The sequence below is a fragment of the Coregonus clupeaformis genome, unplaced genomic scaffold, assembly GCF_020615455.1.
Source record: "Coregonus clupeaformis isolate EN_2021a unplaced genomic scaffold, ASM2061545v1 scaf0157, whole genome shotgun sequence".
Lineage (NCBI taxonomy): Eukaryota > Metazoa > Chordata > Actinopteri > Salmoniformes > Salmonidae > Coregonus > Coregonus clupeaformis.
The window spans coordinates 383,523-408,391 of NW_025533612.1; the positions used below are offsets into that span (position 1 = coordinate 383,523).

General features: G+C 46.8%; 1 protein-coding gene across 1 annotated transcript in view; it reads right to left on the minus strand.

The window, feature by feature from the left end:
• hsd17b10 (hydroxysteroid (17-beta) dehydrogenase 10) overlaps positions 1-24,399 on the minus strand; it is a 50,595-nt gene extending 26,196 nt beyond the window's left edge. The window contains exons 1-2 of the mRNA XM_045213815.1: positions 24,296-24,399; positions 12,465-12,629 (exon numbers count right to left, since the gene is read on the minus strand). Of these exons, the coding sequence (XP_045069750.1) occupies positions 12,465-12,629; positions 24,296-24,319 (189 nt within the window). The 5' untranslated portion in view covers positions 24,320-24,399. The remainder of the gene's footprint in view (positions 1-12,464; positions 12,630-24,295) is intronic.
• Positions 24,400-24,869: the final 470 nt, after the last annotated feature.

The window sequence follows — 24,869 nt, forward strand, 5'->3', positions numbered from 1 at the left end:
GTATCCTGACAGTTTTAGACAGTAGCCAACAGGCTGTATCCTGACAGTTTTAGACAGTAGCCAACAGGCTGTATCCTGACAGTTTTAGACAGTAGCCAACAGGCTGTATCCTGACAGTTTTAGACAGTAGCCAACAGGCTGTACCCTGACAGTTTTAGACAGTAGCCAACAGGCTGTATCCTGACAGTTTTAGACAGTAGCCAACAGGCTGTATCCTGACAGTTTTAGACAGTAGCCAACAGGCTGTATCCCTGACAGTTTTAGACAGTAGCCAACAGGCTGTATCCTGACAGTTTAGGCTGTATCCTGACAGTTTTAGACAGTAGCCAACAGGCTCTGGTTAAGGCTGTATCCTGACAGTTTTAGACAGTAGCCAACAGGCTGTATCCTGACAGTTTTAGACAGTAGCCAACAGGCTGTACCCTGACAGTTTTAGACAGTAGCCAACAGGCTGTACCCTGACAGTTTTAGACAGTAGCCAACAGGCTGTACCCTGACAGTTTTAGACAGTAGCCAACAGGCTGTACCCTGACAGTTTTAGACAGTAGCCAACAGGCTGTATCCTGACAGTTTTAGACAGTAGCCAACAGGCTGTATCCTGACAGTTTTAGACAGTAGCCAACAGGCTGTACCCTGACAGTTTTAGACAGTAGCCAACAGGCTGTACCCTGACAGTTTTAGACAGTAGCCAACAGGCTGTACCCTGACAGTTTTAGACAGTAGCCAACAGGCTGAACCCTGACAGTTTTAGACAGTAGCCAACAGGCTGTACCCTGACAGTTTTAGACAGTAGCCAACAGGCTGTATCCTGACAGTTTTAGACAGTAGCCAACAGGCTGTACCCTGACAGTTTTAGACAGTAGCCAACAGGCTGTATCCTGACAGTTTTAGACAGTAGCCAACAGGCTGTATCCTGACAGTTTTAGACAGTAGCCAACAGGCTGTATCCTGACAGTTTTAGACAGTAGCCAACAGGCTGTATCCTGACAGTTTTAGACAGTAGCCAACAGGCTGTATCCCTGACAGTTTTAGACAGTAGCCAACAGGCTGTACCCTGACAGTTTTAGACAGTAGCCAACAGGCTGTACCCTGACAGTTTTAGACAGTAGCCAACAGGCTGTACCCTGACAGTTTTAGACAGTAGCCAACAGGCTGTATCCTGACAGTTTTAGACAGTAGCCAACAGGCTGTGTCCTGACAGTTTTAGACAGTAGCCAACAGGCTGTATCCTGACAGTTTTAGACAGTAGCCAACAGGCTGTATCCTGACAGTTTTAGACAGTAGCCAACAGGCTGTATCCTGACAGTTTTAGACAGTAGCCAACAGGCTGTATCCTGACAGTTTTAGACAGTAGCCAACAGGCTGTATCCTGACAGTTTTAGACAGTAGCCAACAGGCTGTACCCTGACAGTTTTAGACAGTAGCCAACAGGCTGTATCCTGACAGTTTTAGACAGTAGCCAACAGGCTGTATCCTGACAGTTTTAGACAGTAGCCAACAGGCTGTATCCTGACAGTTTTAGACAGTAGCCAACAGGCTGTACCCTGACAGTTTTAGACAGTAGCCAACAGGCTGTATCCTGACAGTTTTAGACAGTAGCCAACAGGCTGTATCCTGACAGTTTTAGACAGTAGCCAACAGGCTGTATCCTGACAGTTTTAGACAGTAGCCAACAGGCTGTATCCTGACAGTTTTAGACAGTAGCCAACAGGCTGTACCCTGACAGTTTTAGACAGTAGCCAACAGGCTGTATCCTGACAGTTTTAGACAGTAGCCAACAGGCTGTATCCTGACAGTTTTAGACAGTAGCCAACAGGCTGTATCCTGACAGTTTTAGACAGTAGCCAACAGGCTGTACCCTGACAGTTTTAGACAGTAGCCAACAGGCTGTACCCTGACAGTTTTAGACAGTAGCCAACAGGCTGTACCCTGACAGTTTTAGACAGTAGCCAACAGGCTGTATCCTGACAGTTTTAGACAGTAGCCAACAGGCTGTATCCTGACAGTTTTAGACAGTAGCCAACAGGCTGTATCCTGACAGTTTTAGACAGTAGCCAACAGGCTGTATCCTGACAGTTTTAGACAGTATCCAACAGGCTGTATCCTGACAGTTTTAGACAGTAGCCAACAGGCTGTATCCTGACAGTTTTAGACAGTAGCCAACAGGCTGTATCCTGACAGTTTTAGACAGTAGCCAACAGGCTGTATCCTGACAGTAGCCAACAGGCTGTATCCTGACAGTTTTAGACAGTAGCCAACAGGCTGTATCCTGACAGTTTTAGACAGTAGCCAATAGGCTGTATCCTGACAGTTTTAGACAGTAGCCAACAGGCTGTATCCTGACAGTTTTAGACAGTAGCCAACAGGCTGTATCCTGACAGTTTTAGACAGTAGCCAACAGGCTGTATCCTGACAGTTTTAGACAGTATCCAACAGGCTGTACCCTGACAGTTTTAGACAGTAGCCAACAGGCTGTATCCTGACAGTTATAGACAGTAGCCAACAGGCTGTATCCTGACAGTTTTAGACAGTAGCCAACAGGCTGTATCCTGACAGTTTTAGACAGTAGCCAACAGGCTGTACCCTGACAGTTTTAGACAGTAGCCAACAGGCTGTATCCTGACAGTTTTAGACAGTAGCCAACAGGCTGTATCCTGACAGTTTTAGACAGTAGCCAACAGGCTGTATCCTGACAGTTTTAGACAGTAGCCAACAGGCTGTATCCTGACAGTTTTAGACAGTAGCCAACAGGCTGTACCCTGACAGTTTTAGACAGTAGCCAACAGGCTGTATCCTGACAGTTTTAGACAGTAGCCAACAGGCTGTATCCTGACAGTTTTAGACAGTAGCCAACAGGCTGTACCCTGACAGTTTTAGACAGTAGCCAACAGGCTGTATCCTGACAGTTTAGGCTGTATCCTGACAGTTTTAGACAGTAGCCAACAGGCTGTATCCTGACAGTTTAGGCTGTATCCTGACAGTTTTAGACAGTAGCCAACAGGCTGTATCCTGACAGTTTTAGACAGTAGCCAACAGGCTGTATCCTGACAGTTTTAGACAGTAGCCAACAGGCTGTACCCTGACAGTTTTAGACAGTAGCCAACAGGCTGTACCCTGACAGTTTTAGACAGTAGCCAACAGGCTGTACCCTGACAGTTTTAGACAGTAGCCAACAGGCTGTACCATGACAGTTTTAGACAGTAGCCAACAGGCTGTATCCTGACAGTTTTAGACAGTAGCCAACAGGCTGTATCCTGACAGTTTTAGACAGTAGCCAACAGGCTGTACCCTGACAGTTTTAGACAGTAGCCAACAGGCTGTACCCTGACAGTTTTAGACAGTAGCCAACAGGCTGTACCCTGACAGTTTTAGACAGTAGCCAACAGGCTGAACCCTGACAGTTTTAGACAGTAGCCAACAGGCTGTATCCTGACAGTTTTAGACAGTAGCCAACAGGCTGTACCCTGACAGTTTTAGACAGTAGCCAACAGGCTGTATCCTGACAGTTTTAGACAGTAGCCAACAGGCTGTATCCCTGACAGTTTTAGACAGTAGCCAACAGGCTGTATCCTGACAGTTTTAGACAGTAGCCAACAGGCTGTATCCTGACAGTTTTAGACAGTAGCCAACAGGCTGTACCTGACAGTTTTAGACAGTAGCCAACAGGCTGTACCCTGACAGTTTTAGACAGTAGCCAACAGGCTGTACCCTGACAGTTTTAGACAGTAGCCAACAGGCTGTATCCTGACAGTTTTAGACAGTAGCCAACAGGCTGTATCCTGACAGTTTTAGACAGTAGCCAACAGGCTGTGTCCTGACAGTTTTAGACAGTAGCCAACAGGCTGTATCCTGACAGTTTTAGACAGTAGCCAACAGGCTGTATCCTGACAGTTTTAGACAGTAGCCAATAGGCTGTATCCTGACAGTTTTAGACAGTAGCCAACAGGCTGTATCCTGACAGTTTTAGACAGTAGCCAACAGGCTGTATCCTGACAGTTTTAGACAGTAGCCAACAGGCTGTACCCTGACAGTTTTAGACAGTAGCCAACAGGCTGTATCCTGACAGTTTTAGACAGTAGCCAACAGGCTGTATCCTGACAGTTTTAGACAGTAGCCAACAGGCTGTATCCTGACAGTTTTAGACAGTAGCCAACAGGCTGTACCCTGACAGTTTTAGACAGTAGCCAACAGGCTGTATCCTGACAGTTTTAGACAGTAGCCAACAGGCTGTATCCTGACAGTTTTAGACAGTAGCCAACAGGCTGTATCCTGACAGTTTTAGACAGTAGCCAACAGGCTGTATCCTGACAGTTTTAGACAGTAGCCAACAGGCTGTATCCTGACAGTTTTAGACAGTAGCCAACAGGCTGTATCCTGACAGTTTTAGACAGTAGCCAACAGGCTGTATCCTGACAGTTTTAGACAGTAGCCAACAGGCTGTACCCTGACAGTTTTAGACAGTAGCCAACAGGCTGTACCCTGACAGTTTTAGACAGTAGCCAACAGGCTGTACCCTGACAGTTTTAGACAGTAGCCAACAGGCTGTACCCTGACAGTTTTAGACAGTAGCCAACAGGCTGTATCCTGACAGTTTTAGACAGTAGCCAACAGGCTGTATCCTGACAGTTTTAGACAGTAGCCAACAGGCTGTATCCTGACAGTTTTAGACAGTAGCCAACAGGCTGTATCCTGACAGTTTTAGACAGTAGCCAACAGGCTGTATCCTGACAGTTTTAGACAGTAGCCAACAGGCTGTATCCTGACAGTTTTAGACAGTAGCCAACAGGCTGTATCCTGACAGTTTTAGACAGTAGCCAACAGGCTGTATCCTGACAGTTTTAGACAGTAGCCAACAGGCTGTACCCTGACAGTTTTAGACAGTAGCCAACAGGCTGTATCCTGACAGTTTTAGACAGTAGCCAACAGGCTGTATCCTGACAGTTTTAGACAGTAGCCAACAGGCTGTATCCTGACAGTTTTAGACAGTAGCCAACAGGCTGTATCCTGACAGTTTTAGACAGTAGCCAACAGGCTGTATCCTGACAGTTTTAGACAGTAGCCAACAGGCTGTATCCTGACAGTTTTAGACAGTAGCCAACAGGCTGTATCCTGACAGTTTTAGACAGTAGCCAACAGGCTGTATCCTGACAGTTTTAGACAGTAGTCAACAGGCTGTACCCTGACAGTTTTAGACAGTAGCCAACAGGCTGTATCCTGACAGTTTTAGACAGTAGCCAACAGGCTGTATCCTGACAGTTTTAGACAGTAGCCAACAGGCTGTACCTTGACAGTTTTAGACAGTAGCCAACAGGCTGTATCCTGACAGTTTTAGACAGTAGCCAACAGGCTGTATCCTGACAGTTTTAGACAGTAGCCAACAGGCTGTATCCTGACAGTTTTAGACAGTAGCCAACAGGCTGTATCCTGACAGTTTTAGACAGTAGCCAACAGGCTGTATCCTGACAGTTTTAGACAGTAGCCAACAGGCTGTATCCTGACAGTTTTAGACAGTAGCCAACAGGCTGTATCCTGACAGTTTTAGACAGTAGCCAACAGGCTGTATCCTGACAGTTTTAGACAGTAGCCAACAGGCTGTATCCTGACAGTTTTAGACAGTAGCCAACAGGCTGTATCCTGACAGTTTTAGACAGTAGCCAACAGGCTGTATCCTGACAGTTTTAGACAGTAGCCAACAGGCTGTATCCTGACAGTTTTAGACAGTAGCCAACAGGCTGTACCCTGACAGTTTTAGACAGTAGCCAACAGGCTGTATCCTGACAGTTTTAGACAGTAGCCAACAGGCTGTATCCTGACAGTTTTAGACAGTAGCCAACAGGCTGTATCCTGACAGTTTTAGACAGTAGCCAACAGGCTGTACCCTGACAGTTTTAGACAGTAGCCAACAGGCTGTACCCTGACAGTTTTAGACAGTAGCCAACAGGCTGTATCCTGACAGTTTTAGACAGTAGCCAACAGGCTGTATCCTGACAGTTTTAGACAGTAGCCAACAGGCTGTATCCTGACAGTTTTAGACAGTAGCCAACAGGCTGTATCCTGACAGTTTCAGACAGTAGCCAACAGGCTGTATCCTGACAGTTTTAGACAGTAGCCAACAGGCTGTATCCTGACAGTTTTAGACAGTAGCCAACAGGCTGTATCCTGACAGTTTCAGGCTGTATCCTGACAGTTTTAGACAGTAGCCAACAGGCTGTATCCTGACAGTTTTAGACAGTAGCCAACAGGCTGTATCCTGACAGTTTTAGACAGTAGCCAACAGGCTGTATCCTGACAGTTTTAGACAGTAGCCAACAGGCTGTATCCTGACAGTTTTAGACAGTAGCCAACAGGCTGTATCCTGACAGTTTTAGACAGTAGCCAACAGGCTGTATCCTGACAGTTTTAGACAGTAGCCAACAGGCTGTATCCCTGACAGTTTTAGACAGTAGCCAACAGGCTGTATCCTGACAGTTTTAGACAGTAGCCAACAGGCTGTATCCTGACAGTTTTAGACAGTAGCCAACAGGCTGTATCCTGACAGTTTTAGACAGTAGCCAACAGGCTGTATCCTGACAGTTTTAGACAGTAGCCAACAGGCTGTACCCTGACAGTTTTAGACAGTAGCCAACAGGCTGTACCCTGACAGTTTTAGACAGTAGCCAACAGGCTGTATCCTGACAGTTTTAGACAGTAGCCAACAGGCTGTATCCTGACAGTATTAGACAGTAGCCAACAGGCTGTATCCTGACAGTTTTAGACAGTAGCCAACAGGCTGTATCCTGACAGTAGCCAACAGGCTGTATCCTGACAGTTTTAGACAGTAGCCAACAGGCTGTATCCTGACAGTTTTAGACAGTAGCCAATAGGCTGTATCCTGACAGTTTTAGACAGTAGCCAACAGGCTGTACCCTGACAGTTTTAGACAGTATCCAACAGGCTGTACCCTGACAGTTTTAGACAGTAGCCAACAGGCTGTATCCTGACAGTTATAGACAGTAGCCAACAGGCTGTATCCTGACAGTTTTAGACAGTAGCCAACAGGCTGTATCCTGACAGTTTTAGACAGTAGCCAACAGGCTGTACACTGACAGTTTTAGACAGTAGCCAACAGGCTGTATCCTGACAGTTTTAGACAGTAGCCAACAGGCTGTATCCTGACAGTTTTAGACAGTAGCCAACAGGCTGTATCCTGACAGTTTTAGACAGTAGCCAACAGGCTGTATCCTGACAGTTTTAGACAGTAGCCAACAGGCTGTACCCTGACAGTTTTAGACAGTAGCCAACAGGCTGTATCCTTACAGTTTTAGACAGTAGCCAACAGGCTGTATCCTGACAGTTTTAGACAGTAGCCAACAGGCTGTACCCTGACAGTTTTAGACAGTAGCCAACAGGCTGTATCCTGACAGTTTAGGCTGTATCCTGACAGTTTTAGGCTGTATCCTGACAGTTTAGGCTGTATCCTGACAGTTTTAGACAGTAGCCAACAGGCTGTATCCTGACAGTTTTAGACAGTAGCCAACAGGCTGTACCCTGACAGTTTTAGACAGTAGCCAACAGGCTGAACCCTGACAGTTTTAGACAGTAGCCAACAGGCTGAACCCTGACAGTTTTAGACAGTAGCCAACAGGCTGTATCCTGACAGTTTTAGACAGTAGCCAACAGGCTGTATCCTGACAGTTTTAGACAGTAGCCAACAGGCTGTACCCTGACAGTTTTAGACAGTAGCCAACAGGCTGTACCCTGACAGTTTTAGACAGTAGCCAACAGGCTGTATCCTGACAGTTTTAGACAGTAGCCAACAGGCTGTATCCTGACAGTTTTAGACAGTAGCCAACAGGCTGTATCCTGACAGTTTTAGACAGTAGCCAACAGGCTGTATCCTGACAGTTTTAGACAGTAGCCAACAGGCTGTATCCTGACAGTTTTAGACAGTAGCCAACAGGCTGTATCCTGACAGTTTTAGACAGTAGCCAACAGGCTGTACCCTGACAGTTTTAGACAGTAGCCAACAGGCTGTACCCTGACAGTTTTAGACAGTAGCCAACAGGCTGTATCCTGACAGTTTTAGACAGTAGCCAACAGGCTGAACCCTGACAGTTTTAGACAGTAGCCAACAGGCTGAACCCTGACAGTTTTAGACAGTAGCCAACAGGCTGTGTCTTGACAGTTTTAGACAGTAGCCAACAGGCTGTATCCTGACAGTTTTAGACAGTAGCCAACAGGCTGTATCCTGACAGTTTTAGACAGTAGCCAACAGGCTGTATCCTGACAGTTTTAGACAGTAGCCAACAGGCTGTACCCTGACAGTTTTAGACAGTAGCCAACAGGCTGTATCCTGACAGTTTTATACAGTAGCCAACAGGCTGTATCCTGACAGTTTTAGACAGTAGCCAACAGGCTGTATCCTGACAGTTTTAGACAGTAGCCAACAGGCTGTATCCTGACAGTTTAGGCTGTATCCTGACAGTTTTAGACAGTAGCCAACAGGCTGTATCCTGACAGTTTTGGCTGTATCCTGACAGTTTTAGACAGTAGCCAACAGGCTGTATCCTGACAGTTTAGGCTGTATCCTGACAGTTTTAGACAGAAGCCAACAGGCTGTATCCTGACAGTTTTAGACAGTAGCCAACAGGCTGTATCCTGACAGTTTTAGACAGTAGCCAACAGGCTGTATCCTGACAGTTTTAGACAGTAGCCAACAGGCTGTACCCTGACAGTTTTAGACAGTAGCCAACAGGCTGTATCCTGACAGTTTTAGACAGTAGCCAACAGGCTGTATCCTGACAGTTTTAGACAGTAGCCAACAGGCTGTACCCTGACAGTTTTAGACAGTAGCCAACAGGCTGTATCCTGACAGTTTAGGCTGTATCCTGACAGTTTTAGGCTGTATCCTGACAGTTTAGGCTGTATCCTGACAGTTTTAGACAGTAGCCAACAGGCTGTATCCTGACAGTTTTAGACAGTAGCCAACAGGCTGTATCCTGACAGTTTTAGACAGTAGCCAACAGGCTGTACCCTGACAGTTTTAGACAGTAGCCAACAGGCTGTATCCTGACAGTTTTAGACAGTAGCCAACAGGCTGTATCCTGACAGTTTTAGACAGTAGCCAACAGGCTGTACCCTGACAGTTTTAGACAGTAGCCAACAGGCTGTACCCTGACAGTTTTAGACAGTAGCCAACAGGCTGTATCCTGACAGTTTTAGACAGTAGCCAACAGGCTGTACCCTGACAGTTTTAGACAGTAGCCAACAGGCTGTACCCTGACAGTTTTAGACAGTAGCCAACAGGCTGAATCCTGACAGTTTTAGACAGTAGCCAACAGGCTGTATCCTGACAGTTTTAGACAGTAGCCAACAGGCTGTATCCTGACAGTTTTAGACAGTAGCCAACAGGCTGTATCCTGACAGTTTTAGACAGTAGCCAACAGGCTGTACCCTGACAGTTTTAGACAGTAGCCAACAGGCTGTACCCTGACAGTTTTAGACAGTAGCCAACAGGCTGTATCCTGACAGTTTTAGACAGTAGCCAACAGGCTGTATCCTGACAGTTTTAGACAGTAGCCAACAGGCTGTATCCTGACAGTTTTAGACAGTAGCCAACAGGCTGTATCCTGACAGTTTTAGACAGTAGCCAACAGGCTGTATCCTGACAGTTTTAGACAGTAGCCAACAGGCTGTATCCTGACAGTTTTAGACAGTAGCCAACAGGCTGTACCCTGACAGTTTTAGACAGTAGCCAACAGGCTGTATCCTGACAGTTTTAGACAGTAGCCAACAGGCTGAACCCTGACAGTTTTAGACAGTAGCCAACAGGCTGTGTCCTGACAGTTTTAGACAGTAGCCAACAGGCTGTATCCTGACATTTTTAGACAGTAGCCAACAGGCTGTATCCTGACAGTTTTAGACAGTAGCCAACAGGCTGTATCCTGACAGTTTTAGACAGTAGCCAACAGGCTGTACCCTGACAGTTTTAGACAGTAGCCAACAGGCTGTACCCTGACAGTTTTAGACAGTAGCCAACAGGCTGTATCCTGACAGTTTTAGACAGTAGCCAACAGGCTGTATCCTGACAGTTTTAGACAGTAGCCAACAGGCTGTATCCTGACAGTTTTAGACAGTAGCCAACAGGCTGTACCCTGACAGTTTTAGACAGTAGCCAACAGGCTGTATCCTGACAGTTTTAGACAGTAGCCAACAGGCTGTATCCTGACAGTTTTAGACAGTAGCCAACAGGCTGTATCCTGACAGTTTTAGACAGTAGCCAACAGGCTGTATCCTGACAGTTTTAGACAGTAGCCAATAGGCTGTATCCTGACAGTTTTAGACAGTAGCCAACAGGCTGTACCCTGACAGTTTTAGACAGTAGCCAACAGGCTGTATCCTGACAGTTTTAGACAGTAGCCAACAGGCTGTACCCTGACAGTTTTAGACAGTAGCCAACAGGCTGTATCCTGACAGTTTTAGTCAGTAGCCAACAGGCTGTATCCTGACAGTTTTAGACAGTAGCCAACAGGCTGTACCCTGACAGTTTTAGACAGTAGCCAACAGGCTGTATCCTGACAGTTTTAGACAGTAGCCAACAGGCTGTATCCTGACAGTTTTAGACAGTAGCCAACAGGCTGTATCCTGACAGTTTTAGACAGTAGCCAACAGGCTGTATCCTGACAGTTTTAGACAGTAGCCAACAGGCTGTACCCTGACAGTTTTAGACAGTAGCCAACAGGCTGTATCCTGACAGTTTTAGACAGTAGCCAACAGGCTGTATCCTGACAGTTTTAGACAGTAGCCAACAGGCTGTACCCTGACAGTTTTAGACAGTAGCCAACAGGCTGTACCCTGACAGTTTTAGACAGTAGCCAACAGGCTGTACCCTGACAGTTTTAGACAGTAGCCAACAGGCTGTATCCTGACAGTTTTAGACAGTAGCCAACAGGCTGTATCCTGACAGTTTTAGACAGTAGCCAACAGGCTGTATCCTGACAGTTTTAGACAGTAGCCAACAGGCTGTATCCTGACAGTTTTAGACAGTAGCCAACAGGCTGTATCCTGACAGTTTTAGACAGTAGCCAACAGGCTGTATCCTGACAGTTTTAGACAGTAGCCAACAGGCTGTATCCTGACAGTTTTAGACAGTAGCCAACAGGCTGTATCCTGACAGTTTTAGACAGTAGCCAACAGGCTGTACCTGACAGTTTTAGACAGTAGCCAACAGGCTGTATCCTGACAGTTTTAGACAGTAGCCAACAGGCTGTATCCTGACAGTTTTAGACAGTAGCCAACAGGCTGTATCCTGACAGTTTTAGACAGTAGCCAACAGGCTGTATCCTGACAGTTTTAGACAGTAGCCAACAGGCTGTATCCTGACAGTTTTAGACAGTAGCCAACAGGCTGTATCCTGACAGTTTTAGACAGTAGCCAACAGGCTGTACCCTGACAGTTTTAGACAGTAGCCAACAGGCTGTATCCTGACAGTTTTAGACAGTAGCCAACAGGCTGTATCCTGACAGTTTTAGACAGTAGCCAACAGGCTGTACCCTGACAGTTTTAGACAGTAGCCAACAGGCTGTATCCTGACAGTTTTAGACAGTAGCCAACAGGCTGTATCCTGACAGTTTTAGACAGTAGCCAACAGGCTGTATCCTGACAGTTTTAGACAGTAGCCAACAGGTTATTGTGGCTATCTGAGCATAATGTACGCCTACCAACAAAACCAATGGAGCAAATCCCATTACATTTTCACATGGAAATAGCTTTTGATTTCTATGATCTAGCCGACAGTAGCCTATATGTGGTGTTCAGTGCAGGCCTATATTGCATGAGACTTCTTAAAATGATGAAGGGCTTGACATTAATTAACGCTTTTTACTTGGTCTGTAACAGCAGGGGCCAAATAGCTGACTGTATGATGCAAGAAACCACTTTACAAAATAAAGTTAATTATTACCATACAGAGAATTAGACCATGTAGGCTAACCCTCTGCCTATTGGCTTATTTGCATATTCAAGCCTTAATCAAAACACAACACTGCCCCTTTAATTAAGACATAAGCATTTTACCTGACTGGCTTTTCAAAGACAGCTTGAAATGTAGCCTCCACGTTTTGTTCTCTTGTAGGAAACAGTAACTCCCCATTGCTGACCTATACTTATCTACAGTATAATTGGGCTAATAACTCACTAACTAGTAAAGACTATCAACGAATGTGCACACGCGCGGCTCCGAACTGATCTGAAAAGCGCATTCACTCATGAGTGATTGAAAGACCGCTCGTGGACTACCCCCCCGTCAATAGAATGATACTCTGTTGCGCTCTGGCTCTGCCTACAACACAATACCAGACTCAATCTTGTAAAGTTAGATTTGTTTTGGTTTGTTGCATTGAAAAGGGCCTGATATAATGTTGATTCCTGGAGGAGGTGCGCAACTTAAGAGTGAACATTGGTTAGGGGTGAAAGGTCAGACTCACGTCAGCGGGGGCGAAGGCGCAGCGTTCTCCGAGGCTGGCTGCAAGGTTGTGTCCGTCTGAAGAGGGAAGATCCAGAATCACAGCACACGCCCCCTGCTGCACCAACCGCTCCACGGTGGCCCGGCCCAGCCCTGACGCACCGCCTGTCACCAGGCCGACCATACCCTGGGGGTGACATGGTTTAGGTCAGGGGGACAGAGACGTAGACAGACACAAACACACAGGGTAGGGCGTCCAATCAAAACACACAGGGTAGGGCGTCCAATCAAAACACACAGGGTAGGGCGTCCAATCAAAACACACAGGGTAGGGCGTCCAATCAAAACACACAGGGTAGGGCGTCCAATCAAAACACACAGGGTAGGGCGTCCAATCAAAACACACAGGGTAGGGTGTCCAATCAAAACACACAGGGTAGGGTGTCCAATCAAAACACACAGGGTAGGGTGTCCAATCAAAACACACAGGGTAGGGCGTCCAATCAAAACACACAGGGTAGGGCGTCCAATCAAAACACACAGGGTAGGGCGTCCAATCAAAACACACAGGGTAGGGCGTCCAATCAAAACACACAGGGTAGGGCGTCCAATCAAAACACACAGGGTAGGGGCGTCCAATCAAAACACACAGGGTAGGGGCGTCCAATCAAAACACACAGGGTAGGGGCGTCCAATCAAAACACACAGGGTAGGGCGTCCCAATCAAAACACACAGGGTAGGGCGTCCAATCAAAACACACAGGGTAGGGGCGTCCAATCAAAACACACAGGGGTAGGGCGTCCAATCAAAACACACAGGGTAGGGCGTCCAATCAAAACACACAGGGTAGGGCGTCCAATCAAAACACACAGGGTAGGGCGTCCAATCAAAACACACAGGGTAGGGGCGTCCAATCAAAACACACAGGGTAGGGCGTCCAATCAAAACACACAGGGTAGGGCGTCCAATCAAAACACACAGGGTAGGGCGTCCAATCAAAACACACACAGGGTAGGGCGTCCAATCAAAACACACAGGGTAGGGCGTCCAATCAAAACACACACAGGGTAGGGCGTCCAATCAAAACACACAGGGTAGGGCGTCCAATCAAAACACACAGGGTAGGGTGTCCAATCAAAACACACAGGGTAGGGTGTCCAATCAAAACACACAGGGTAGGGCGTCCAATCAAAACACACAGGGTAGGGCGTCCAATCAAAACACACAGGGTAGGGCGTCCAATCAAAACACACAGGGTAGGGGTGTCCAATCAAAACACACAGGGTAGGGCGTCCAATCAAAACACACAGGGTAGGGGCGTCCAATCAAAACACACAGGGTAGGGTGTCCAATCAAAACACACAGGGTAGGGTGTCCAATCAAAACACACAGGGTAGGGTGTCCAATCAAAACACACAGGGTAGGGTGTCCAATCAAAACACACAGGGTAGGGTGTCCAATCAAAACACAGGGTAGGGTGTCCAATCAAAACACACAGGGTAGGGTGTCCAATCAAAACACACAGGGTAGGGTGTCCAATCAAAACACACAGGGTAGGGTGTCCAATCAAAACACACAGGGTAGGGTGTCCAATCAAAACACACAGGGTAGGGTGTCCAATCAAAACACACAGGGTAGGGGTGTCCAATCAAAACACACAGGGTAGGGTGTCCAATCAAAACACACAGGGTAGGGTGTCCAATCAAAACACACAGGGTAGGGTGTCCAATCAAAACACACAGGGTAGGGCGTCCAATCAAAACACACAGGGTAGGGCGTCCAATCAAAACACACAGGGTAGGGTGTCCAATCAAAACACACAGGGTAGGGTGTCCAATCAAAACACACAGGGTAGGGTGTCCAATCAAAAACAGATATTTTGACCAATGGGTAAAATGTTATGTTGTGTATATAATCCTCTAGGAAAACCAATGGTTAAAACCTCATGTCTCTTTCATCATCTGTTCAAAAGGGATTGGAGGTTCTACCCTTGTAGGATGGCAAGCATTATAGTGACTAGATCAATGGAGGCCAGAGGGAAAGAAAGTGGTAAGAAATCTGGAAAATAGCACCACGTCAGCTAGGCTGGGCTACTGGCTAACGGACCGGCTCACTTTCCCGATGAACTAGTCATCTTTCTTCTCCAATCCACAGGAAGATGTGATGGAAACCCATTTCACTTGTATTTTTTTATAACCGTAAAAGTTATTTTTATGTGCACCAAGTCATCAGACACAGCCTTTTATCCACAAGTCAATTTGATGGAAACATCTCTGGCGGGAAAATTATTTTATGAAGATTTTAGAATAGTCACATGAAAATCAGAACTGAAATAATGGGCTATTTACATTTGTTCCACCTGAGCGAGTCTGACCACCAATCAGAGACCACTATGATGACTCACCAAATGATGACCACCAATCAGAGACCACTATGATGACTCACCAAATGATGACCACCAATCAGAGACCACTATGATGACTCACCAAATGATGGCCACCAATCAGAGACCACTATGATGACTCACCAAATGATGGCCACCAGTCAGAGACCACTATGATGACACACCAAATGATGGCCACCAGTCAGAGACCACTATGATGACACACCAAATGATGGCCACCAATCAGAGACCACTATGATGACTCACCAAATGATGGCCACCAGTCAGAGACCACTATGATGACACACCAAATGATGGCCACCAGTCAGAGACCACTATGATGACACACCAAATGATGGCCACCAGTCAGAGACCACTATGATGACACACCAAATGATGGCCACCAATCAGAGACCACTATGATGACTCACCAAATGATGGCCACCAATCAGAGACCACTATGATGACTCACCAAATGATGACCACCAGTCAGAGACCACTATGATGACTCACCAAATGATGGCCACCAATCAGAGACCACTATGATGACGCACCAAATGATGGCCACCAATCAGAGACCACTATGATGACTCACCAAATGATGGCCACCAATCAGAGACCACTATGATGACGCACCAAATGATGGCCACCAGTCAAAGACCACTATGATGACTCACCAAATGATGGCCACCAGTCAGAGACCACTATGATGACTCACCAAATGATGGCCACCAGTCAGAGACCACTATGATGACACACCAAATGATGGCCACCAGCCAGAGACCACTATGATGACACACCAAATGATGGCCACCAGCCAGAGACCACTATGATGACACACCAAATGATGGCCACCAGCCAGAGACCACTATGATGACACACCAAATGATGGCCACCAGCCAGAGACCACTATGATGACTCACCAAATGATGGCCACCAGTCAGAGACCACTATGATGACACACCAAATGATGGCCACCAGCCAGAGACCACTATGATGACACACCAAATGATGGCCACCAGCCAGAGACCACTATGATGACACACCAAATGATGGCCACCAGTCAGAGACCACTATGATGACACACCAAATGATGGCCACCAGCCAGAGACCACTATGATGACACACCAAATGATGGCCACCAGCCAGAGACCACTATGATGACACACCAAATGATGACCACCAGTCAGAGACCACTATGATGACACACCAAATGATGGCCACCAGCCAGAGACCACTATGATGACACACCAAATGATGGCCACCAGCCAGAGACCACTATGATGACACACCAAATGATGGCCACCAGTCAGAGACCACTATGATGACACACCAAATGATGGCCACCAGCCAGAGACCACTATGATGACACACCAAATGATGTCCACCAGCCAGAGACCACTATGATGACACACCAAATGATGACCACCAGTCAGAGACCACTATGATGACACACCAAATGATGGCCACCAGCCAGAGACCACTATGATGACACACCAAATGATGGCCACCAGCCAGAGACCACTATGATGACACACCAAATGATGACCACCAGTCAGAGACCACTATGATGACACACCAAATGATGGCCACCAGCCAGAGACCACTATGATGACACACCAAATGATGGCCACCAGCCAGAGACCACTATGATGACACACCAAATGATGGCCACCAGCCAGAGACCACTATGATGACACACCAAATGATGGCCACCAGTCAGAGACCACTATGATGACACACCAAATGATGGCCACCAGCCAGAGACCACTATGATGACACACCAAATGATGGCCACCAGCCAGAGACCACTATGATGACACACCAAATGATGACCACCAGTCAGAGACCACTATGATGACACACCAAATGATGGCCACCAGCCAGAGACCACTATGATGACACACCAAATGATGGCCACCAGCCAGAGACCACTATGATGACTCACCAAATGATGGCCACCAGTCAGAGACCACTATGATGACACACCAAATGATGGCCACCAGCCAGAGACCACTATGATGACACACCAAATGATGGCCACCAGCCAGAGACCACTATGATGACACACCAAATGATGGCCACCAGTCAGAGACCACTATGATGACACACCAAATGATGGCCACCAGCCAGAGACCACTATGATGACACACCAAATGATGGCCACCAGCCAGAGACCACTATGATGACACACCAAATGATGACCACCAGTCAGAGACCACTATGATGACACACCAAATGATGGCCACCAGCCAGAGACCACTATGATGACACACCAAATGATGGCCACCAGCCAGAGACCACTATGATGACACACCAAATGATGACCACCAGTCAGAGACCACTATGATGACACACCAAATGATGGCCACCAGCCAGAGACCACTATGATGACACACCAAATGATGGCCACCAGCCAGAGACCACTATGATGACACACCAAATGATGGCCACCAGCCAGAGACCACTATGATGACACACCAAATGATGGCCACCAGCCAGAGACCACTATGATGACACACCAAATGCGTTTGATGGATCGTGGGAAAAGAGCAGTAATAGGCTTTTGCAGGCTACAGTCCAACCGGTCTTCCAATGGTGCGGCTGCTGTCGGGATACAAAGATTATCCAACTTCAATAAACGCATGGAGGTTAAGGACATAGCTTACAGGCGATACGGATATCACTTACTATTGACATAGCACATTGATGTGAATCCCACCGCTGGTCTAAGTAGTTTTTATTTATTTTTATTTGTTTGTTTCCTGTGTAGCACATTGTGTTGCATTCCATGTCTGAAGTGTGCTGTATAAATAAAGCTTGATTTGATGCGTTGTTGCCTACCCCCACCCCCTGGGCCCCTCAGGGGTGCGTGCTCAGTCCCCTCCTGTCCTCCCTGTTCACCCATGACTGCGTACTCAGTCCCCTCCTGTCCTCCCTGTTCACCCATGACTGCGTACTCAGTCCCCTCCTGTCCTCCCTGTTCACCCATGACTGTGTACTCAGTCCCCTCCTGTCCTCCCTGTTCACCCATGACTGCGTGCTCAGTCCCCTCCTGTCCTCCCTGTTCACCCATGACTGCGTACTCAGTCCCCTCCTGTCTTCCTGTTCTCCCATGACTGTGTACTCAGTCCCCTCCTGTCCTCCCTGTTCACCCATGACTGCGTACTCAGTCCCCTCCTGTCCTCCCTGTTCACCCATGACTGCGTGCCCAGTCCCCTCCTGTCCTCCCTGTTCACCCATGACTGCGTGCTCAGTCCCCTCCTGTCCTCCCTGTTCACCCATGACTGCGTACTCAGTCCCCTCCTGTCCTCCCTGTTCACCCATGACTGCGTACTCAGTCCCCTCCTGTCCTCCCTGTTCACCCATGACTGTGTACTCAGTCCCCTCCTGTCCTCCCTGTTCACCCATGACTGCGTACTCAGTCCCCTCCTGTCCTCCCTGTTCACCCATGACTGCATACTCAGTCCCCTCCTGTCCTCCCTGTTCACCCATGACTGCGTGCTCAGTCCCCTCCTGTCCTCCCTGTTCACCCATGACTGCGTGCTCAGTCCCCTCCTGTCCTCCCTGTTCACCCATGACTGCGTACTCAGTCCCCTCCTGTCCTCCCTGTTCACCCATGACTGCGTACTCAGTCCCCTCCTGTCCTCCCTGTTCACCCATGACTGCGTACTCAGTCCCCTCCTGTCCTCCCTGTTCACCCATGACTGTGTACTCAGTCCCCTCCTGTCCTCCCTGTTCACCCATGACTGCGTGCTCAGTCCCCTCCTGTCCTCCCTGTTCACCCATGACTGCGTACTCAGTCCCCTCCTGTCTTCCCTGTTCACCCATGACTGCGTGCTCAGTCCCCTCCTGTCTTCCCTGTTCACCCATGACTGTGTACTCAGTCCCCTCCTGTCCTCCCTGTTCACCCATGACTGCGTGCTCAGTCCCCTCCTGTCCTCCCTGTTCACCCATGACTGCGTACTCAGTCCCCTCCTGTCTTCCCTGTTCACCCATGACTGTGTACTCAGTCCCCTCCTGTCCTCCCTGTTCACCCATGACTGCGCGCTCAGTCCCCTCCTGTCCTCCCTGTTCACCCATGACTGCGTACTCAGTCCCCTCCCTGTCTTCCCTGTTCACCCATGACTGCGTACTCAGTCCCCCTCCTGTCCTCCCTGTTCACCCATGACTGCGTACTCAGTCCCCTCCTGTCCTCCCTGTTCACCCATGACTGCGTGCTCAGTCCCCTCCTGTCCTCCCTGTTCACCCATGACTGCGTACTCAGTCCCCTCCTGTCCTCCCTGTTCACCCATGACTGCGTACTCAGTCCCCTCCTGTCTTCCCTGTTCACCCATGACTGCGTGCTCAGTCCCCTCCTGTCCTCCCTGTTCACCCATGACTGCGTACTCAGTCCCCTCCTGTCCTCCCTGTTCACCCATGATTGCGTACTCAGTCCCCTCCTGTCTTCCCTGTTCACCCATGACTGCGTACTCAGTCCCCTCCTGTCCTCCCTGTTCACCCATGACTGCGTACTCAGTCCCCTCCTGTCCTCCCTGTTCACCCATGACTGCGTACTCAGTCCCCTCCTGTCCTCCCTGTTCACCCATGACTGTGTACTCACTCCCCTCCTGTCCTCCCTGTTCACCCATGACTGCGTACTCAGTCCCCTCCTGTCCTCCCTGTTCACCCATGACTGCGTGGCCGCGCACGACTCCAACACCATCATTACGTTTGCAGACGACATGACTGTGGTAGTCCTGATCACCGACGACAATGAGATGGCCTACAGGGAGGTGGTCAGACACCTGGCAGTGTGGTGCCAGGACAACAACCTCTCACTCAAAGTGGACAAGACAAAGGAGCTGATCGTAGACTACAGGAAATGGAGGGCCGAACATGCCCCCATTCACATCGACGGGGCCGTAGTAGAGCGGGTTGAGAGCTTCAAGTTCCTTGGAGTCCACATCACTAAGGACTTATCATGGTCCAAACACACCAAGACAGTCGTGAAGAGGGCACGACAACACCTCTTCCCCCTCAGGAGGCTGAAAAGATTTGGCATGGGCCCTCAGATCCTCAAAAGGTTCTACAGCTGCACCATAGAGCGCTTCTTGACTGGATCACCGCTTGGTATGGCAACTGCTCGGCATCCGATCGCAAGGCACTACAGAGGGTAGTGCGTACGGCCCAGTACATCACTGGGATCAAACTACCTGCTATCCTCGACCTCTATACCAGGCGGTGTCAGAGGAAGGCCCTAAAAATAGTCAAAAGACTCCTGCCACCCAAGTCACAGACTCTTTGCTACCGCACGGCAAGCGGTACCGGAGCGCCAAGTCTGTGACCAGAATGCACATGAACAGCTTCTACCCCAAAGCCATAAGAGTGCTGAACAGTTAATCAGTTAACCCTTTATAATGTACGGTCGTGGTCAAAAGTTTAGAGAATGACACAAGTATTGGTCTTCACAAAGTTTGCTGCCTCAGTGTTTTTAGATATTTTTGCAGATGTTACTATGGTATACTGAAGTATAATTACAAGCATTCCATAAGTGTCAAAGGCTTTTTATTGACAAATACATTAAGTTTATGCAAAGAGTCAATATTTGCAGTGTTGACCCTTCTTTTTCAAGACCTCTGCAATCCGCCCTGGCATGCTGTCAATTAACTTCTGGCCCACATCCTGACTGATGGCAGCCCATTCTTGCATAATCAATGCTTGGAGTTTGTCAGAATTTGTGGGGTTTTGTTTGTCCACCCGCCTCTTGAGGATTGACCACAAGTTCTCAATGAGATTAAGGTATGGGGAGTTTCCTGGCAATGGACCCATCATTTCGATGTTTTGTTCCCCGAGCCACTTAGTTATCACTTTTGTCTTATGGCAAGGTGCTCCATCATGCTGGAAGAGGCATTGTTCATCACCAAACTGTTCTTGGATGGTTGGGAGAAGTTGCTCTCGGAGGATGTGTTGGTACCATTCTTTATTCATGGCTGTGTTCTTAGGCAAAATTGTGAGTGAGCCCACTCCCTTGGCTGAGAAGCAACCCCACACGGATGGTCTCAGGATGCTTTACTGTTGGCATGACACAGGACTGATGGTAGCGCTCACCTTGTCTTCTCCGGACAAGCTTTTTTCTGGATGCCCCAAACAATCGGAAAGGGGATTCATCAGAGAAAATGACTTTACCCCAGTCCTCAGCAGTCCAATCCCTGTACCTTTTGCAGAATATCAGTCTGTCCCTGATGTTTTTCCTGGAGAGAAGTGGCTTCTTTGCTGCCCTTCTTGACACCAGGCCATCATCCAAAAGTCTTTGCCTCACTGTGTGTGCAGATGCACTCACACCTGCCTGCTGCCATTCCTGAGCAAGCTCTGCACTGGTGGTACCCCGATCCCGCAGCTGAATCAACTTTAGGAGACGGTCCTGGTGCTTGCTGGACTTTCTTGGGCGCCCTGAAGCCTTCTTCACAACAATTGAACCTCTCTCCTTGAAGTTCTTGATGATCCGATAAATGGTTGATTTAGGTGCAATCTTACTAGCAGCAATATCCTTGCCTGTGAAGCCCTTTTTGTGCAAAGCAATGATGACGGCACGTGTTTCCTTGCAGGTAACCATGGTTAACAGAGGAAGAACAATGATTTCAAGCACCACCCTCCTTTTAAAGCTTCCAGTCTGTTATTCTAACTCAATCAGCATGACAGAGTGATCTCCAGCCTTGTCCTCGTCAACACTCTCACCTGTGTTAATGAGAGAATCACTGACATGATGTCAGCTGGTCCTTTTGTGGCAGGGCTGAAATGCAGTGGAAATGTTTTTGGGGGGATTAAGTTCATTTTCATGGCAAAGAGGGACTTTGCAATTAATTGCAATTCATCTGATCACTCTTCATAACATTCTGGAGTATATGCAAATTGCCATCATAAAAAATGAGGCAGCAGACTTTGTGAAAATTAATATTTGTGTCATTCTCAACTTTTGACCACGACTGTATTTATTTATCTTAATTGTTTTGCACTGACTCTATGCACACCCACTAGACTCTACCCCCACACACACTACACTGACACTCCAACACACACGTTGCTGCTACTCTTTATTATCTATCCTGATTGCCTAGTCACTTTTACCCCTACCTACATGTACATACTGTATTACCTCTACCTCATACCCCTGCACATTGACTCAGTACAGGTATTCCTTGTATATAGCCTCATCGTTTTTATTGTGTTACTATTTTCTTTTTTATTTAGCAAATATTTGTCTTACTTTTTAACTCTGCACTGTTGGGAATGGGCTCGTAAGTCAGTATTTCACTGTATAGTCTACACCTGTTGTATTCGGCGCATGTTATCAATAAAATGTGATTATTATCTGTAGTAGCAAGCAATGGGTTGGTTAGAAGAAGCCTACATAACCAACCCATGAAGTAAAATGCAACATCCATTTATGGCCAGCTATGTCAACTCTAACATTGATTTATCCTGCAATAGGTGTTGTTCAATTGGAAATATTCATTTGTGTCTTCTTCTAATGCCTCTTAAGGGGAAAGTCATCTAAAAGTAACTGAAAGTAATCAGAATATGTTACTGAGTTTGGGTCATCCAAAAGTTATGTTACTGATTACAATTTTGGACAGGTAACTACACTGAACAAAAATATAAAACGCAACATGTAAAGTGTTGGTCCCATGTTTCATGAGCTGAAATAAAAATCCCATACATTTTCAATACGCACAAAATGCTTATTTCTCTCAATGTTGTGCACAAATGTGTTTTCATCCCTGTTAGCGAGCATTTCTCCTTTGCCAAGATCATCCATCCACCGGACAGGTGTGGCATATCAATAATCGGATTAAACAGAATGATCACTACACAGGTGCACCTTGTGCTGGGGACAATAAAAGGCCGCTTTAAAATATGCAGTTGTCACACAAAACAAAAAAAGTGCACCGAACAGCCGAAAAACCCCTAACCAAAGTCCAAAACGAACAAACATCATCATAATATATGCAGGAACTCTTCCAAACTGTTTCGGCTGGGAAGCATGTGGACATCTTTATCCATAATAATCTCATGTAGACTAGCCTGTAGCCTGTGGACATCTTTATCCATAATAATCTAATGTAGACTAGCCTGTAGACATCTTTATCCATAATAATCTCATGTAGACTAGCCTGTAGACATCTTTATCCATAATAATCTCATGTAGACTAGCCTGTGGACATCTTTATCCATAATAATCTCATGTAGACTAGCCTGTAGCCTGTGGACATCTTTATCCATAATAATCTAATGTAGACTAGCCTGTAGACATCTTTATCCATAATAATCTCATGTAGACTAGCCTGTGGACATCTTTATCCATAATAATCTCATGTAGACTAGCCTGTAGACATCTTTATCCATAATAATATCATGTAGACTAGCCTGTAGACATCTTTATCCATAATAATAATCTCATTTAGACTAGCCTGTAGACATCTTTATCCATAATAATCTCATGTAGACTAGCCTGTAGACATCTTTATCCATAATAATCTCATTTAGACTAGCCTGTGGACATCTTTATCCATAATAATCTCATGTAGACTAGCCTGTGGACATCTTTATCCATAATAATCTCATGTAGACTAGCCTGTAGACATCTTTATCCATAATAATCTCATTTAGACTAGCCTGTAGACATCTTTATCCATAATAATCTCATGTAGACTAGCCTGTAGACATCTTTATCCATAATAATCTCATGTAGACTAGCCTGTGGACATCTTTATCCATAATAATCTCATTTAGACTAGCCTGTGGACATCTTTATCCATAATAATCTCATGTAGACTAGCCTGTAGACATCTTTATCCATAATAATCTCATGTAGACTAGCCTGTAGACATCTTTATCCATAATAATCTCATGTAGACTAGCCTGTAGCCTATCTGCGAACTGTTGTCTAGAGCGCAAGTGCCAAGACCATTCCGTACATAAAAACTTAAGCGAAAATGTACTTTGTGCGGACTACGTCATCACGCACTGAAGTCCATTTAGTGAAAACATACCACTGGTGTTAAAATGCCCACATTTTCTTTATGCGGATTCTAGAATATTCGCATAAAAATCTGTAGCCAATTGGATGGAAACCTAACTATAGCCTTCCATAACTGGGTAACTTGCTTTGCAGCTCACAACATGCAAACCTAACTTGCAATAAATAACCTTTATACAGAGTAGGACTGTACGTCACTGTGTCAGCCAAGGCGGCAAGGGCAGCGACTGAGGGAGGGTGTTGTGCACGCTGGCGTTAACTAGCAACACAAAATAAACTTGTAAATGGAAGGACAATTAGTCCAACTGACAAACTTACAGTATCCTCCTCAATTCTAGAACTAAACCCCCGCTAACATGTACCGCCTGCTGTGACAGTTACACAGTGACAGAAGTTGAAAACACCAAATCATCGTAGTTAACAAGCTTTCTGCCATCGCTAGCTACTAACCTTGATACTTCGAATGTTCGCCATGTCTGCGAGCTCTGCACTGAAACTGGGCAACCCGGCCGCCGTTACCTTCTTCTTCTTCTTCTTCTTCTTCTTCTTCAGTGGGGTTTATCGGCGGTTGGCATCCAACATTATGGTGCATTACCGACACCTACCGTACTGGAATGTGGGCTAGAGACGGGGATAAACTAAATTCGACCTGCCAACCCCGTTTCTCTTAAAAAAGATAACAAAATATTTGAGACTATATCTAATGACGTTCTGCTCAATATACTCTTTAAACTAATTTCCTGTATCCCCTTCTACCTCATACTACATCTCATCCTCTCTCTTTCCCTCTGATACTGCCCACACTGTAGCAATACATGCTCCACGGCAGGGGTGTCAAACTCATTTTAGCTCAGGGGCCACATGGAGGAAAATCTATTCCCAAGTGGGCCGGACCGGAAAAATCATGGTATATATAACTTAAAAACAACAACTTCAGATTGTTTTCTTTGTTTTAATACGATCAACATACAACATAAAGCTGGAGCCTGAGGACAGTGTGTCCAAAATAGTACAAGCACAACAT